Source organism: Mustela putorius, unplaced genomic scaffold (assembly GCF_011764305.1).
Source record: "Mustela putorius furo isolate JIRA1106 unplaced genomic scaffold, ASM1176430v1.1 tig00003845_pilon_pilon_pilon, whole genome shotgun sequence".
NCBI lineage: Eukaryota > Metazoa > Chordata > Mammalia > Carnivora > Mustelidae > Mustela > Mustela putorius.
The window spans coordinates 86715622-86731538 of record NW_025421998.1 but is presented as its reverse complement, the minus strand read 5'-3'; the positions used below and the strand labels follow the sequence as shown (position 1 = coordinate 86731538).

The window sequence follows — 15917 nt, the reverse complement described above, 5'->3', positions numbered from 1 at the left end:
TGGCCTCCCAGAGTCCCCCAGGCATAGCTATCCGTGCCTCCTCAACTTTTCTTCACCTTCTCGGCTAACTCACGGAACACTAGCCCTTCCACCTCCAAATGAATTAATGATTGAAGGAAGCATTTATCAGGCCCTGGCAATGTACCCCCTCGCGGTGGATGCCAAGAATCATGAAATGACATCAGTGTCCAGGAGCCCAAGGGTCCAGGAGGGAGCTGCACCCCAGCAGGTGACGATGACCTGTGTAGCAGGAACGATGACTGTGGTCACAGGAAAGGTCGTCACTCGTGCCACTAAGTCTTCTCTGAGTTTGGATCCGATTGAGAAGTGGACATGGGAGTCAGGGAGTGTCAGCTTTAGTGCTGATAAAACTGGATGGCGCAAAAATCAGCTTCTTCCTCTTCCTCTCAAAATTTGAACTTTGGGTGACCTTCCAATACAAAATGTAAGTGCTCGGGGCAGAAACTATCATCCAGAGTCATTGCCTCCCACCGGTCAGGTCTCTGCAGTGGGAGGGGAGACCCTCATGGGGGCTCATTGGCATTGGGCCTGACCGTTTCCAGAGGGGTTCATCCCCTCCTTTTCTTCTCCTGATGGTGCTGTAGGATAATAGCAAAGGCAACATCCTCTCCGGCTGAGAAACTGGAGGAACAGAAAAGTCAAGTACTTCACTCAAGGTCATGGGATTGGTGGACCAGAATCCACTATGAATCCTCATTCTTAGCCCCGTGCTCTCCCCATTAGGGCTCAGTGGTGTGCTAGTAGCATCTGGCAGGGGACAGTCTATGATGCAGGGATTGTCTGGGCACTATGCCTGGGCACTACTATCTTATGATCCCGGGGTCCTGGACCCTAGAGCGCCAAGTGCCAGGGAACCCCCCACCACTGCAAGAACTAGAAAAGCCTCTCGCATTTCTGGAAGTCTAGGGTGGAGAACCATTGCCAAACCACATGTCTATCTGATGTGGGGTTCACCCACCAGCCCCGTTCTATCCCACACAGTTCACAGAGGCACAGGGACTGAGTTTTTTATTTTTAACCCCAAGCATCTCTTCATGTCAGCCAGTGGGGAATTGTACAGGAGAACCCCGTTCACAGGGCCTCTTGCTTCGACTCCTGTAGGCATTAGTTTGGCAACACCGCAGCCCTGGGGGGGAGACAGGGTCAGCTCTCCACCCTGCCCTGGTCTCAGGTTGGCCTCCCATCCCAGCCTGGATGGTTCTCAGGTTCATCTGGCGCCGGGGATCCTGAAAAGCCATGAGAGGGAGCATCCGGAATGGTCAGGAGGCCATCCCGGGCTCCAGGAGCTGGTTTCTGCCCGTCCGCTCAGGGTGTTTTCTTGTTCCCAGCCAGCAGGAAGTGTGGCTCTGGTTAGATGGGGTGCATCCTGTTGTTCATGGCGCTAGGCAAGGCTTTCTCCTGCTGCTCAGGCCAGGAACTCCTCTTGCCTGCCCCCTGCCTCCTTCCTCAGCTCCATTACATCTGACACACGCACACGCACATGCACACACCCACACACCCGGCCCACCAAACGTGCTCCCTGCACACCACACTCAAGTCGCAGGCCCCCGACTCACGGGCCCCGGCACTCACGCCCCACCGCCTGCTGACCCAGTACTCCAGACTTCAAGGTCGGCATTCGGGGGCCTGCCACCCTGCAACCCCAGTCTTTACAGAACCACGTGTTCCCTCTCTCCCCTGGATTTGGCTTCTGTGCTAGGCACGCCGGTGAGAAGGCCATCTACCTCCCTCTCTGTGGCCAGCAGGGTTTGCAATGACCGTCATCTCCCAGCTAAGCACACATGGTGCTTTCGGACGCGGGATGGTGGCTGAGCCTTGGGTGGTGTGCGGGGCCAGACGAAGGGACACGTCCCCCCAGAATGCCAAAGCCTGTTGAGTCCGCAGGGAGAATGACGGGACCCTGGAGACCTCCGAGGCCCTCTCTCGGCTGCTCTCTCTGCTGTGTTCCGCTGTGGAGCTTCTGCTCATCTCCTTAGTCCCTCTCCCCCTCTTTGTGTGATGGATTCTCCACCCACACACTACACGGAGCTGCTAATGCCGCGAGCTCCCTCTCACGTGCACACGCACACACACACGCCCCACACGGCGTGCGGCCACCCAGCCAGCACCGGCAGCTGGGTCCCTCGTTCAGGGAGCACGCACAGCGGCCAGACGTCACAGCCCAGCTCCGCACTCTGGGCCTTTCCAAGCCCCGTCATCCTCACGGGGCAGTGTCTTGGCTGGGCTTCTGGCTGGAGAGTTCGGGCCTCTGGGTCTCAGCCAGTCCCAGCTCGCGAGAGGCCCCTGGGCTCGTAAGCGGCTTCCCTTTCACTTGGAGTCATATGTTCGCTCTTCAGGAAGGGGGTGATAAAAATACTATCCCTTTCCTAAAGCCTGTTGAGACTCCTTAGAAAGAGGACTGCCTAGACTTTAATAAGTGACAGGAGACACGGGACACCTTGTGTTTGTAAGCTGCTTTAACATTTCACGGCCCCATCTGTGGGACCTTTCTTCTCCTTCGGTTCTAAGAACCACCCGATGGGATCGAAAGGGACTTAATAACACTGCTAGGATTTCAGACGTATGTTTTCTTCTTCACCAGTATCTGCATTGGAGAGATTTGGGCTATGCCTAAGCCAAAGGTTACGTTCCATATCCCAGGCCTGGAATGTTCCCTGTTCACCCGCCTGTCCATCTAGCACACGTTATGAATGCCAAGTGAAGGCATCTGAAGGAGAGGTTACATTTCAAGCTGGACCCTCCCTGCCGCTACCTTCCGGTGTCCCTCCCTCGGTTTTTGCAAGGCACGAGGGAATGACTGCACGTTGGTGCAAGGTGCTTGCTTTTTTCACTAGCCAAGTTAGTGGAGAGAAGACAAAAAGACAACTAGGGGAGTTTCCCGTTTGGCCTCTCCGTGGATGTGTCCTCCCCTGGTGGTTTGGGCCCCACAAGCTGTCCAGGGAGAAGAAACGGGATCCGCAGGAGAAGAAAGCCCACGTCTGTCCCAGTCTCGGTGTCATGACTGTGTCTCTGTCAGCGTTCCAAGATATAATGGGATTTGTTTGGCTGATTTATCCCGCGTGCAGGCAACGTTACCCCGACTCACACACAGGCCTGAGAAGCAAGAGGGGAAGATGCACGGCTGCAAGAGTGGGGCTAATAAAATTTACTCCCACTAACAAGGGAATGGCCGACCCCATAATTCAGCCTGGCCAGCGGGGCCACTGCCTCCCAGTGCCTGCCAGAAAATGCACAAACTTAATCATCGTGGCGTGCTTTGCTCCAATTATAGCTCTGGTGGCGCTGAGGCCGTCTGGGAGGGGAGAGGAGATGAGGGATTGATGGGCAGTGTGGACCCTCTTTGCCCTTGGCAGGGAGCCACTGGGCACCTTTGCAGCTAAGGCACAAATGGACAGAAGCAGCACCCAGTGGGGCTGTGCTTGGGACAATTCCCAACACCAAGAAGCCTTCCCTGGTATCCCCCTAGGGGTCCAGCCTCTGCGACTCGGCCTCTGGACTAGCCTCAGCGTGGTCACCATCTGCAAAACTGGGGTCCTGGTTCTCTTGCTCTGGTCCTGTTGTCATAGGCTTGTCTGCTTACTGGAGGGAGAAACCGAGGACTCTCTGCAGCTGAGCTCACGAGGAGAAGGTCATGGACCCTACCCTGGGTCGTAGCCGCTCTTTGCCGGCTGCATTCAGCAGTTCCTAGGAGGGGTGCATGGCCACGGCCGACTGTTGGTAACCAGCAGGCCTGCAGAGTGTGCTTGGCCTAATGCCTCTCAAAATAGTGGCCTGAGCTTCCTGTTACAAGGGTAGCTTGTTATGATGATGAGTGAGAGACCACTTAGCTCTCTGCTGGGACGGAGCACAGTCTCAAACACACATAGAAATACTAAAATGGGTACAAAAATAAGCACTGCTTTTGGCAAATCACTTCCATGGATTCACAGGTAGTCAAGTGCCTTCAAACAGTGAATGTTTGCCTCAGAAGCCACGTACACATCTAGGACTCCTACAACATGATGACCTTCTGGCCTATATTTTAGTCCCCTCCCTTTTAAGATACTCGGAAACAGGGCACTTGACTCTTGGGGACGTTGGTGTGATTTGTGGGGTGGTTCTACCAACCCCCAGCCACTTCTCATGAAGTCCCTTCCATAACGGTTTTGTCTAAGTAGGTTATTGGCACTGTGGTTTGCTGGCTTCCCTCCTCTGTCTCTGTACACATTCATTTTCCCTACTATCTCATTGAAAAAGACACAATACGGGAATCATTTTGAGATACTGCATGAGCAATGAAGTGGATGAGACCTCATTCCCTCATTCCGTTTCCAACATCTGAGCGCACCCCCGGGGGGGCGGGTCAGGGCCGGCCTTTACCTGCTGCAGGACTTCCCTGGTTTTCCAAGGCCATGCAGGGCCAGCATGGGCGATGGGCTGGCCTTCAGGGGAGGGTTAGAACTCAGAAAAGAGACACGAAATTTTATGGACGACAGTAAAGCGATCGGTGGGTCACACAGCGCAGTTTCGGGGATTGCTTCCTTTGCTGCAGAAACAAGCACTCAGGCACGTGGGCTCTTTGATAGAGTAAGAAGATTGTGGCAAGGGTGGACCTAAGCCTACCAAACCTCCTCAAGATGTTTCCACCTCCCCGAGCACTCTGACTGCTTACTTCTCTGCCTGCCCCAGTCAGAGGGCGCTCAGAATCCTCTCAGGGGTAGATATGCCGTGGGCAGCAGCATTTATTAACACCTTAGGGGTCAGTGGTCATATTTGAGCTACGGCCCCTGGTAAGTGGGTCATTATTGCCTTCTTGTACTGCAGAGTTTTACAGCTGGAGTCCGTATCTGGACCCAAGCCTCTTCAGCTTATCGGATCAATATCTCCCTTTAAAAAGAAATCCCACGTGCGTAATTCACAGAGTCCCCATATCTGGCGGAAGTCGGCTATGGTCAGCTTTCGGGGTGTGTGTGTGTGTTTGTAAATTAATTAATTAATGGGAAGAATTCAGGGCAGCTGAGCATGAAGAATCCAAGACCTTTTCTTTTCCACATCAGCAGGCACCTCGTGGGCGTCACTCCTCTTTCTCTCCTAACTTACATCGCTTTTCAAAACTTCAACCCTTGCTTTTCTTTGGGACTGACAGACCCAGGAAGGGAGGAAGTTCTGTTGTGACAATTGGCCAGTGGCCTCCTCCGCAGGGCGGAGTTCGTTGCTTCCAGAGGCTCCAGAAAGGCAGAGCCCTCATGGTGGGTGGCAGGAGAAGTGGAGGCAGGGGGTCTTCCCTGAGCAGCCTCCGACCCTGGGATAGCTTCCTTTGGGGCCACCCTATAACCACCCTGGGGGAGGCCCCTATATAAGGTCAGCTTTTTCCCTCCAGAGGAGGATTTGGGGTTCTGGTACCATTTTCCCCTCAATGGGTCCCACGGGGGTCATTTTGCTCTGTATTCCTCTATTTCCTCTTCTGTAAAACGGGGCTGTTGGAGGCTAAGATGCTGACTTCTTTGCCTTCTCGGAGCCTGCCGAGGGGTGAAAGCCTGGCCGTGCTCTGTGCTGCTGGGGCACTCAGAGCCAAGCCTGCACATGGCCTCTCCTGAGAGCGCGGCTGCTTCCCTGGGCCCGCTCTACCTCTAGCACTGTGTATGCAGCTGAGGCAGGACACGGATGACCTTGTCCAAGTCGTGTCCCAGGTCTGTCTTCCCCACGCAGCGGGAAAGGAGCAGAAACAGATGAGCTGTTTCCATCTGTGTATTTTTGGGTCCTTACCTAGGCCTTTGTCTACTTGTTCCTTCCCGCACGTTCTCAAGCATTATAATGAGTGAGGAACAGTAAATAGTGTTGTTGTCACTTACTGCTCCAGCTTCCCGTCATAGACAGAGGAGATCCAATAACCTAAGATACCATAAGTTGGAGGGAAAAAGGCTGAACAAAAGCCTCTTCAGGTTGGGCAAGTCTCTGGTACCTTCTCCCCCGTGTGATGGTCTGGCCTTCCCGCAGTGGGGGTGAGCCTAGGGTCTGCATGAGGCTAGGTGCTATTTTTGCATTTAGGAAAGGCAGGGGCGCTGGTTTGGTCCCAGATGGAAGGGTTCCTCTCTTTGGTGGACCAGGAGCTGCCCAAGGGTAAGGGAGGATCAGGTCTGACTTTGTAGCCTCCATCCCAGGCCCAAGTTTACTCCTGTCCACTGGAGCAGTTGGCCGCTGCCTCTCCTTTTGGAGGGGCTGGCTGCATCCGTCCATCCCTGCTGGCTCACCTGGTCGGCCTCTTTCAGATCAATTCGGGATATTTGTAAATAGCCGATGCCTGGGGTGAGAGGGGTGGCCTGTGGCTATGGAAGAGGCCATGTCCTAGAGCTGAGCTAATTGGCCCACAGGGGGACGGACCTGGTGACCTTCACCTCATTAGCACCACATTTGGATCACTGAGCTCTGGCCTAGTTCTGACCTTTCCATAATAAGGACTCAATGTGGGGCTTCTGCCAAGGTGGGGCATCTGAGGGCTGGCCTAAGACCACCCTACTGGGTAGGGGAGCTGCCTGTACTGTACCAGCCAAAGTGAGAAGCAGGTTCAGGACCAGGCCCCTGGCCGCCTCATCGCCCATGGCCCTCCAGGTGGCTTGGCCCAGGGGTCAGGGTGACAGATCTTCCTTATGAGTCTGTCACCAGGGCACAGGGCTGGGACAGTGCCAAGGAGCTGTCTCCCAGGTTTGCTGTCTTCCTCCACCCTCTCTAGAGTCTCCACAGAGACCCCCAGACACCTCTGGGGTCCCCGGCTGACCTTTTGGCAGCTCTGCCCCAGGAGCCCGGGGAGGCGGCCAGAGGAAGGATGCCGGCAGAATTAAAACCCCCTTTCCATGCAATGATAGAGCTTTTCAGAGTGCCAGGCTCTCTGCAGAGTGGGAGCAATTTCCCCGTAATTGGTAAAGTAACCGTAACTGCTTTGTCATTTGTATGTAGCGACACGTAATTGCACGGTAACCTTTGCTGCCGCGCGCGAGGGAAGCGCGGTGAGCTATTAGATTGTAATTTGGAGTGTCAGCTCCAGCTCTCCCCGCCACCTCTGCGGCCACCACCGCTTGGGAGGCCGCCGGGGAGCCTCTGCCTCCGGGTCCTGCGGGCCCTGCTTCTGAGCCGCTAGGCTGTCTCCTCCTGCACCTGCCTGGGCTGTGCCACCCTCAGCAAGGCCCGGACCTCCACGGGGTCTCATGTCCGTGCTTCTCAAACCTGGCAAACGGCCACGTCACCTACCTGGGAAGGTGTGAAGATGCAGGTCTCTGAGCCTCACTCCCAGAGTTCCCGATCCAGTAGATCCGGGGTCGGTTCGAGAGTTTGCATTTCTATACATAGCATGAAATGTTCTAGATCTTACCACATTCCTCTGTTCCTTCCTTCGGCCTCATAGGCCTTATAGATCTGTAGGAAGTAGGAACTTTTGCTGTTTCATCTTGATGACATTAGGCCCTCTGATTGCCGTTTAGCACCACTCTGACGTAGAGACCATGAATTTCCGCCCAAACAGGAGACTCACAGAGGTTGTCGGAATTGTCTAAGGATGACAAACGGTGACAGCGAACAGTCCCATGGCACCAAGTGCCAGAAGGTATTCTACGTGTATTACATCATTTAATCCTTACCACAGCATTAGGAAGTATATACTCGTATATCCCCATTTTACCGACGATAAACTGAGGCACAGAGAAGTTAGATCCCTTGCCCAAGGTCACAGAACATTAAGCGGTAGCATTGGGGTTCAAACTCGGGCATTCTGACTCTGGGGCCACAGTGTTAACTATGGGGAAAGTCAGGCTTTCATTTCTTCTTCCATCCTTCCATTTAACACATGTCTTAACCTACCATGAGCCAGGAACTAAGCTCAGGGTACAGAGACCCCTAAAATATGGTCCTGTCCTGGAGCTCACGGTCCCTGGAATCCAGTGGGTCACAGGTTTTAATTTATAAGCCATGCAACCAGGAGGACATTTGTGGAGACCAGATTTGGGATCCTCCTGATCGGGGCAGAAGGGTGGAACCCTGGCTAAGGCTTGAACAGAGAGCCCTGTCTGTTCACAGGTTTGCCCAAGTAGGCACCACATATATTCCCATGGGCCAGAACCTTATTTTTTTTCCTTGGTGAGAATGAAGTTGCTGTCTAACAAACAAGCATTATAAAAATGGCCCAAGCTCATTTGTGTGCATTTGTGGAGCAGCTGAGGGAGAGGTGTGCCCCGGCGTCTGATTACACTGGGGTGCGGTCCACTCTTGCCTCCTCTGGCTGCTGCTCTCATCTTGCTGTTAATGGGGCCCAGGGGAGAGCTGGGCCAGGGTAAGAGCAGACACTCTCCTCCCCCATTGCCCAGGGTGTTCTGGAATCCACGCCGGCCCTCACCTGTCGAAGGCTTTCACCAATTAGCCTTTCTTTCCAGGGCCCACATGGCCCTGGCATCTGCCCCTTATACCTCAGCCTCCCCGGTCTGTGGTCCCTATGGGGTCCCCTCCCCCCGCCCGGTGCTCTAATTGCCCCATGGCCGAAGCTCAGACTCAGGCATGGTGGTGTCCTTAGGGAGCCTGCACTGGTCAGAGGCTGTTCTAAGTCCCTGCAGCCTTCCTACCCCCTTCTGGACAGAATTCCCATTAAAAAAACGAATATGAAATATCATCTCAAATGGACAAAGTGGCTTTCCCGTTTAGCCAGTATCTTCTCACCTGCTTTCTCACCTGGCCCTCGGGACCGTCCGGTCTTCCTGTTCTATAGTCAAGGGAAGGAAAGCTCAGAGAACAGGAGGGGACTATGCCAAGTTGTATAGTTTGGAAGTGGGCCACGCATGTGAACCCGAGTCCTGTGTTTTTTCTGCTACTTCAATGTTAAAAATTCCAACATCCCCCCCCCCCCCGCCATTGCACCTGCTTCGAGGAAACAAAGAGTCAGCCCATCGTGCCACAGCTGGGGGACCTTAGCCTCCGTGTGGACCTGGACTGCACCTGGTCCAAGGCCTTGATCACTCCTTTATCTCCTGGAGTCCTATTTAGAGGGAGAAGCCGATCCATGGGGGGAGGGGCGGGCTCGTGAGAAAGCCATCATTGTCCCCGGGATCCCAATGCCACATTAGGAACCCCACCTGCAGCCTTGGCCTTATTTGAGTCTGATGACAGCACCATGAATTGGGCAGTGTGGGGGACGACGGTCAAGTGCAGGTGAGCAGACTGCCTGCCTCCTGACTGGGCCTTTCCGGAAGCCGTCCTGAGCCGAGGACGGGCAGAGCCCTCGCCACCGGGCCGCAGGCTGAGCTGTCATCCCTTTCGCTGAGAACTTTCCTCCCTGGGCCCCTTGGCCCTAAGTTGCCGGAGAGATTTGGTTCATCTGAGCAAGCCACGATTTCATGCTGCACTTGGCCAAATACATATGCTCTTTTTGTCAGTGATTGTTTATTTATTGGTTTGTGTTCTGCCCAGCCAAGGGAAGGAACTGTATTTGGTAACTGGCCACTCAGAACTGTGGTTCTGGGGGCTGAGCAGCCTCAGGTTCTGCCACGACCCTGAGGCACATGATTGTGCCAAGCGTGGCGGGAGAATGTCAAACCTGGCTTGCCTTGCTCCCTGCCTCAGTTTCTCCTTGTGCCGCATGGATAATCGCCCAGCCTCCTCTCCTTGGAAAACGGATCGTAATGGCAGAAGTCCCTGCGGCACAGCTTGAGGTTGAGAAAGTCAGGCATGAGAGCTCCCTAGGAAATGGAGGCAGGAACAGGTGAGGCCACTAGGAAGCCCAGCATGCCCTAGGCTGCCCTTGGCATGCCTGCTGGGTCGTACTGCTGCTACGTCCGTCCGGCAGGGAGAAGGCACCATCTTCCTTTATTTGGATTTTTCTTCCTTCTTTTCTTTTTATCTCTTTTACCCTCCATCACCTGTCTCCCCCCCCCACCCCCAATCTCCTCATTTTAGGAAAGAACCATAAAGATGCAACTAGACCTTGAAAGCTCCCTCCTAACTTCTGTATTGTTTCTGTATTGTTTCTGTGAGGGGAGAAGTAGGGGCCTGTGTTTGGCCTGGAGTATTGGACCAGACCACTCAAGAAAGGCCAGAGGGGATCAAAGACATGATACAGACATCTGCTCGGCACGTGGCCTGCCTGGGCCTGCCCCTGCTCTCCCCAGCTCTGCCACAGCTGCCCCCTTGATAAGGAGGGCGGGGAAGTCACAGAGAGGTTTTAGATGCTCAGCACGTTGTCTTCTCTGAGATGGACAGTGCCTGTCACCCCCAGCCCCCACCCTGGGAAGGAGCCGAGGGGCCCCCTGAGTCCCTGGAAAGCTGAGTTGGCCACTTTCACACAGCTCCATTGGCAAGAACCTGCCTGCTGGTTCTCCAGATGCCTTTTCCTTTGGCTGGATTGAAGCCTTTAAAAAAGTGACACCTTGGATTTTATTTCACTCCTTTTTCTGCAAAGTCCAAAGACGTTTACAGGCGTGAGCTCTATAGGCTTTATGGAAACCCATCAAAAAGCAGGGCTTGTTTCCTTCATCTTTATAGAGTGGAAAATAAAAGCACGGGAAGACGGAATAACTCTTCTAAGGCCACACAGTTCTTCTGAGAAGGAGGGAGAAGCCGGCGTAGGTGCCTAGAGCCTTCGGAGAGCTCTGTGCCACACCAGAGCTGCTCGGTGGGGACGTTGGGGGCTCCGCGCTGCCATGGCAAGGTCGTCTCCACTCCCCGGTGGGACAGAACCCAGCTGTGACCCTGTGCTCACCTGCAGATCTGGTAGCCGGGAATAAAACAAGGAGAGATTTGGCTGAAACTCCATGGGAAAATGGTCCAAAGGCTTTTGCTGTTGGATTTATCCCAGCTTCTGCTCCTAGGATTGTCCAGGATTCAAGATCCTGGGTATCCGGGGGACGCACTCTTTAAGGAATGCTCACAGGTGTTCCAGTGATTTTTAGGGAATACAACGTTTGGGAAAGGCTAAAGGAATGTTAGACATATTTCTTCTTAAAAAGACTTTTCAGACCTTTCCTGTAACTAATCATTACGAGTCTCTTACGTGGTATTAGAACATACTGTCTATTCAATTATTTACTCAAGAGCCCTGTTTGGTAGAGCATCTTGGCGGGGTGGTGAGGGTGAGACCTTGACTTCCACAGAAGACACTTCAAGACATGCTGGTGTAGGTATGACAAGGCCAGGTTGCCCATGTTTACCACGCCTTTAAAAAAGAGCAGGGAGTCTGAGATGGGGCATGATGAGGCACTAGTGTGACTTGTTGAGTTCCTTCCAGAACCTTCCATTTCTCCTATTTCTCTCCCCCCAACTGACTGCAGCTGCCTCTGTCATGGTATGTCGTTCACGTGTTAATGTTTCTAGTTCTCTGTTCTAGGCTCTCGAGTCCTCATTTATGTGTCTGCTCAACTTAGTTGTAAGTGCGGAGGCCACGTTCCCTCTGGAGCCCACACTCATGCGTGCTGGCCCAGGGCTTGCTGGTGTGATGGTGATGAAGGACCATCTTAGCTACAAACATGGCGCCTGGAAGGGGTTGGAGGTGGAGCAGAGAGACCCCAGAGGCCAGGAGAGGAAAGAGACTCTCGGGACCCGTGTTTTTCTCACCATGGTCCTGCCATCTGCTTAGGCTGTTGACAAGCCACCTGGTTTCTATGGATCTGAGTTTTTCGTGTAAAAAAGGATTCTTCTAGCCCGAGAATTTCCCTGACTTGGTACGTCAGCTTATTGCCCGGCTGCTCCCTCCTAATGTTTCTCCTTTTTAATTTTCAGCTCTTAACCATTGATGATAATTTCTGTGGCCTGGATATGAATGCCCCCCTGGGCGTGTCGGAGATGGTGCGCGGCATTCCCGTCTTCACGGAGGACAGGGACCGCATGACTTCTGTCATCGCATATGTCTACAAGAACCACTCTCTGGCCTTCGTGGGCACCAAAAGCGGCAAGCTGAAGAAGGTAGGAAAGAGGTGCAATTATTATGGTTATTCTAAAGGCGATCGATCCCCACGGGGACGGGTACCATCCGCGCTGTTTTGCTACTTTGGCCCTGGTGGGCCGGTGATACAAATTTGAGCTAAGGAGCTATGTCGCTCTTGAGGTCATGGGTGATGCTCTCTCCCTTCTCTGCCTCTGTGCAGAGGGTCACTGTGGGAATCACAGTGGGAGAGCGTGGACATGCACCTCTCCCCTGCGGCTGGTGTGCACGTGGGGAGTTAGCCCAGCCTTGCGAGGCCGTCCCAGATGGCGTGTCCTCTCCAGCTTGGGTCTGTGCCCTAAATGCAAGGGCTTTCTAAGGCCAGGGTGGTTGGGGAAGGTGGGCAGGGGCAAGTTCCGTACCTGTTCCTCTTGCTTTGGCCCTTTTGAGTGGTGCATCCATCTGGATTCGTGCAGGGAAACAGATGGAGGAAAGTGCAGGACCTGCTGGAGTTGCTGACGGGGCTGAGTCAGATCGTGGGATGAGCAAATTGTGGGTACTGTGGGGGCATAGAAATTACTTGAGGCGGAGTAGAACGGTGTGATCTGGGACAGGAGCTTTTCCTCGTCGCTCTCCAGAAGCTTGCTGGCCTCGAGGTACTGGGTGATGTTGGCGCATCAGCAGTGTTGGGAGCATGCTTCCATCCAACTTTCTTGTCTCACCGCCCCCCCCCCCCCGCTCAGGCTTATCATCTCAGTGACTTGGAGGTGGAGCCCCCTGGATGGGATCCAAAGCCTTCTTAAGACAACCCGTACCCCCTGTTCTGTGTTGGCTGATACTTACGCTTCAGTCTTGTCCCAGGGGAGTATCGGTGAATCCATGTGAAACTCCTGCTTGTCTGATTTAGACTTGCCTTGGAATTCTCTGGATATCGTGTGATTCCCCATCGGGCACTGCCCTATCTGAGACAGCTTCGAGCTCTACTTTCTCTCTGCTGCGTTTCTGGGTATCAGCTCCACACGGTCAAGGAGACAGGGTCTCGGCAATTCTAGAAGACTTTGCCCCCTCTCCCATCCTACCGTGTAACAGCCCAGCCATCATTTCTTTCTTTAAATTCTACAGGAACAGGCGGTGGGGCTGGAGTGTGAGAGCACGGGGGGGGGGGGGGGCGGGGAGAGGTGTGTGTGAGGTGGGGGATGTGTGGGGAGTAGTGACACGGGGAGTATCTGGAAGAGGAAGCCTGTCTGGTGAAATGCCACAAGGCACCGCGAGGCTGATGCGGGCGGCATGCCACGTCTGCTACTACCCGGAGGGCTCACCGTGACGCTATAGTGTAGGGCCTCACGTGTCCAATACGCAATGCGTGTAACCGCCATCTACATAGCTTAAAAACCGTATTTCAGGGTTCTCTGCCTTTCTGCAAAGACTCGATTAAACATAAGTGAACATTTTGCTCCTGCCCTGGCGTCTTGGGATGATTTTGGCTCATACCTTGAACCGTACCTTGTGGACGCCCCAGAAGGTTCCACCTGTGACACACAGGTGTGTCGTCCTGTCGCAGCTCCTGTTGGGTGAGGCCGCCTCCTGCCTCTCCGTCTAGGCACAGGAGCCTGGGCTGACTCCGCTATCTTCTCTTACCTCTGTCCGTGGCTTCCAGCTTCCCGTGAGGCATCAAACATCCAAACTGGAGGAAGTTGTGTCAGAGAAGCCTCAGGATAAACAGAGGAGGGAAAAGACTGGGCTTTGGAGCAGGGGCTTCAAGAGTGTTTCTGTTGGATGCTCAGATGGTTTCATTCTTTATTCTGATTCGGTGAATTTGGTTTGCTAGAAAAGTGAGTTCTAAACCGCAAAGGCGTTCCCATATGCGGTTCGTACAATGAGATGTCTGTTGACCTGCTTCTCCTGGCCCAACAGGTAAATAAACACTTTGGAGAGGAAAATGTAAGCAAGACAATTTGGGGTGCCTTCGCTCTTTTCTCTAGTGAGCCCAATCTCAGTGCAGTGGAGAAGTGAGTTACCCCAATACGCTAGAAGATTCGCCCTCACTGAACTCCCTACCCCGTGCGGTAGGATCATTTACTTGCTAGCAAGACTGTGTAAATAGATCCTCTAGGAGGCTTTTTCTTTTTGCCCTTGGTCATTGTCTGAGCTGGTGTCAGTGAAATAAACATTGGGAGTTCAGCGCACATAACAGAACAGACAGTTATTTTCTCTTGGGGGAGAAAAAGCGACACGGTTCCCGGCCACGGCCGCATGGTAAACACAAGGCAGTCAACTTGCAGATGCGTGCTGTTAGTCAGAGGGTGGCCTGAGGTCGGTGGGGGCTGGCTCCCCTGCACCCGTGGAAGCCTGGCCCCTGATGGGGAGGTCAGAGTGCGGCACAACTCCGGTGGGCTGAGGACATGCGTGGTGCGCAGAGGCAATGCTCATAGGGCGGGCTGTAGGCAGAGCCTTACCTTCAAGCATCCCCAGAGCTCACCCGGGCCAGCATCGACAGGCAACACCTGACCAGGAGGCTTGGGGCTTTTTAAACCTCAGGCTGGCATTTCCCATTTTTTTTTTTCCCCTTTGGGGAGTTTATATAAGAACAGTTCTGTTTCAGCCACCTGGGACGTTCCGTTTAATTTCCAGAGCAATGGTGGGATCTTTGAAGCATAAACATTTGAGAAGTAAGAGCAGAGGTTCATGTAGGGGGGAGAACAAGCCAGCACACCCTCCTGGGGAAAGCCGGGCCGTTGGGGCAGCCAAACTTTCTGCTCCACGAGCTCAGAGTGGCAGGCTTTTAAATAGTTTTGCTGGAGCCCGGCTACGGCTGCTGCAAGCTCAGCACCGCTGGCCCAGGGGACGGTTTGAGTTGGGGCAGGAAGGCTGGGTCGCCGACTCTGTTGTTTGAAATAATAAAAAGCAAAACTGGCCAGTTTATTTATTTTTTCGGAACAATAGAACTTCCCACCCCACCCCACCCCCTGCGCCGCTCACTGAGCACCACTCCCCTTTCCTTGCCAGCACTCTGTATTGCCTTTCCCAGAGGCTATCAAACCACATCCACCTTTTGGGCAGAGGCCCAGCCGTGAAATGCTTTGGGGCTGCAAGAGGATTTTGCGGGAAGTTTTGTGAGCTGCTGAAATCAGGGGGTAAAAATAATGGAAATCATACTGTAGCCGTAATTACAGAGTTGTCTTCTCTGAGCCCTGTAATAATCTCCCGTGTGTATCAAGGGCCATGCAGAGTTCTTTGCCATACGACAGGTGACTCGAGATGGGGAGGGTAGGTGGGAGGTCTGGGGGCTTTGCTGTGGGTTTCCAGGGTCTGGGAGCTAGACTGTAGCGATCCATAGGCTGCCCTCGAAATTACTGACTTTTCCTTTTGTTGGAAGGATGTGGGTCCTTGTCATTTGCAACCTCACCTCTGATAACCATAATTTCACTCCTTTCGTGCACACGTCACATGAGGCAGAGGAAAAGGAGGTGAGGAAAGTGCCAATTTGGATGTCTTTTATGTTTTCTAGGGTGTGTGTGTGTGTGTGTGTGTTATGGCCGTATGGGCAGCTTTTCCATGGCGAGCGTTCTAGGCAAGCGCTGTTAAGAAACATGGCATATAAATACTACAGTCACCAGGAAATACTTAAGAATTTAGATATAATCCACAGACTGTTAAAATGTCAACTCCAGGTTAAAAGACAAACATCCCAGTCTGCTTTAGGGTGTCTGTATAAACCTAAAAATCTTTGCCCCAAGTTGGGGTAATGAAGCCAGCGTTGCCTCAGATGAACAGAAATCTCCGCTTAACTCTTTGGGCCAGAACCCTCTCTTCTTGCCTCTTGCACTCCTACCACTAAGTGATCATACTTTATGGCTGCTGTTCCGCGGTGAATTACCGCCTGACATTAGTGGGAGAGACTAATGTTCATCATGAGCCAAAACATCATAAAGTCCCACTTGAGGTGTGATTGCTCCTTTCATTTTGTGATTGCACCATTCCTGAGCATTCGGCTAGGTTAAACTGTTCACACGGAAGGGGCGGA

The 15917-nt window shown here is 53.3% G+C and overlaps 1 protein-coding gene across 2 annotated transcripts in view; it reads left to right on the top strand.

Annotated features, from left to right (window-relative positions):
* PLXNA4 (plexin A4) overlaps positions 1-15917 on the top strand; it is a 416899-nt gene that overhangs the window by 69726 nt on the left and 331256 nt on the right. For both annotated transcript variants that reach the window (XM_045062995.1, XM_045062996.1), the window contains exon 3: positions 11752-11934. In XM_045062995.1, coding sequence (XP_044918930.1) covers positions 11752-11934 — 183 coding nt within the window. The remainder of the gene's footprint in view (positions 1-11751; positions 11935-15917) is intronic.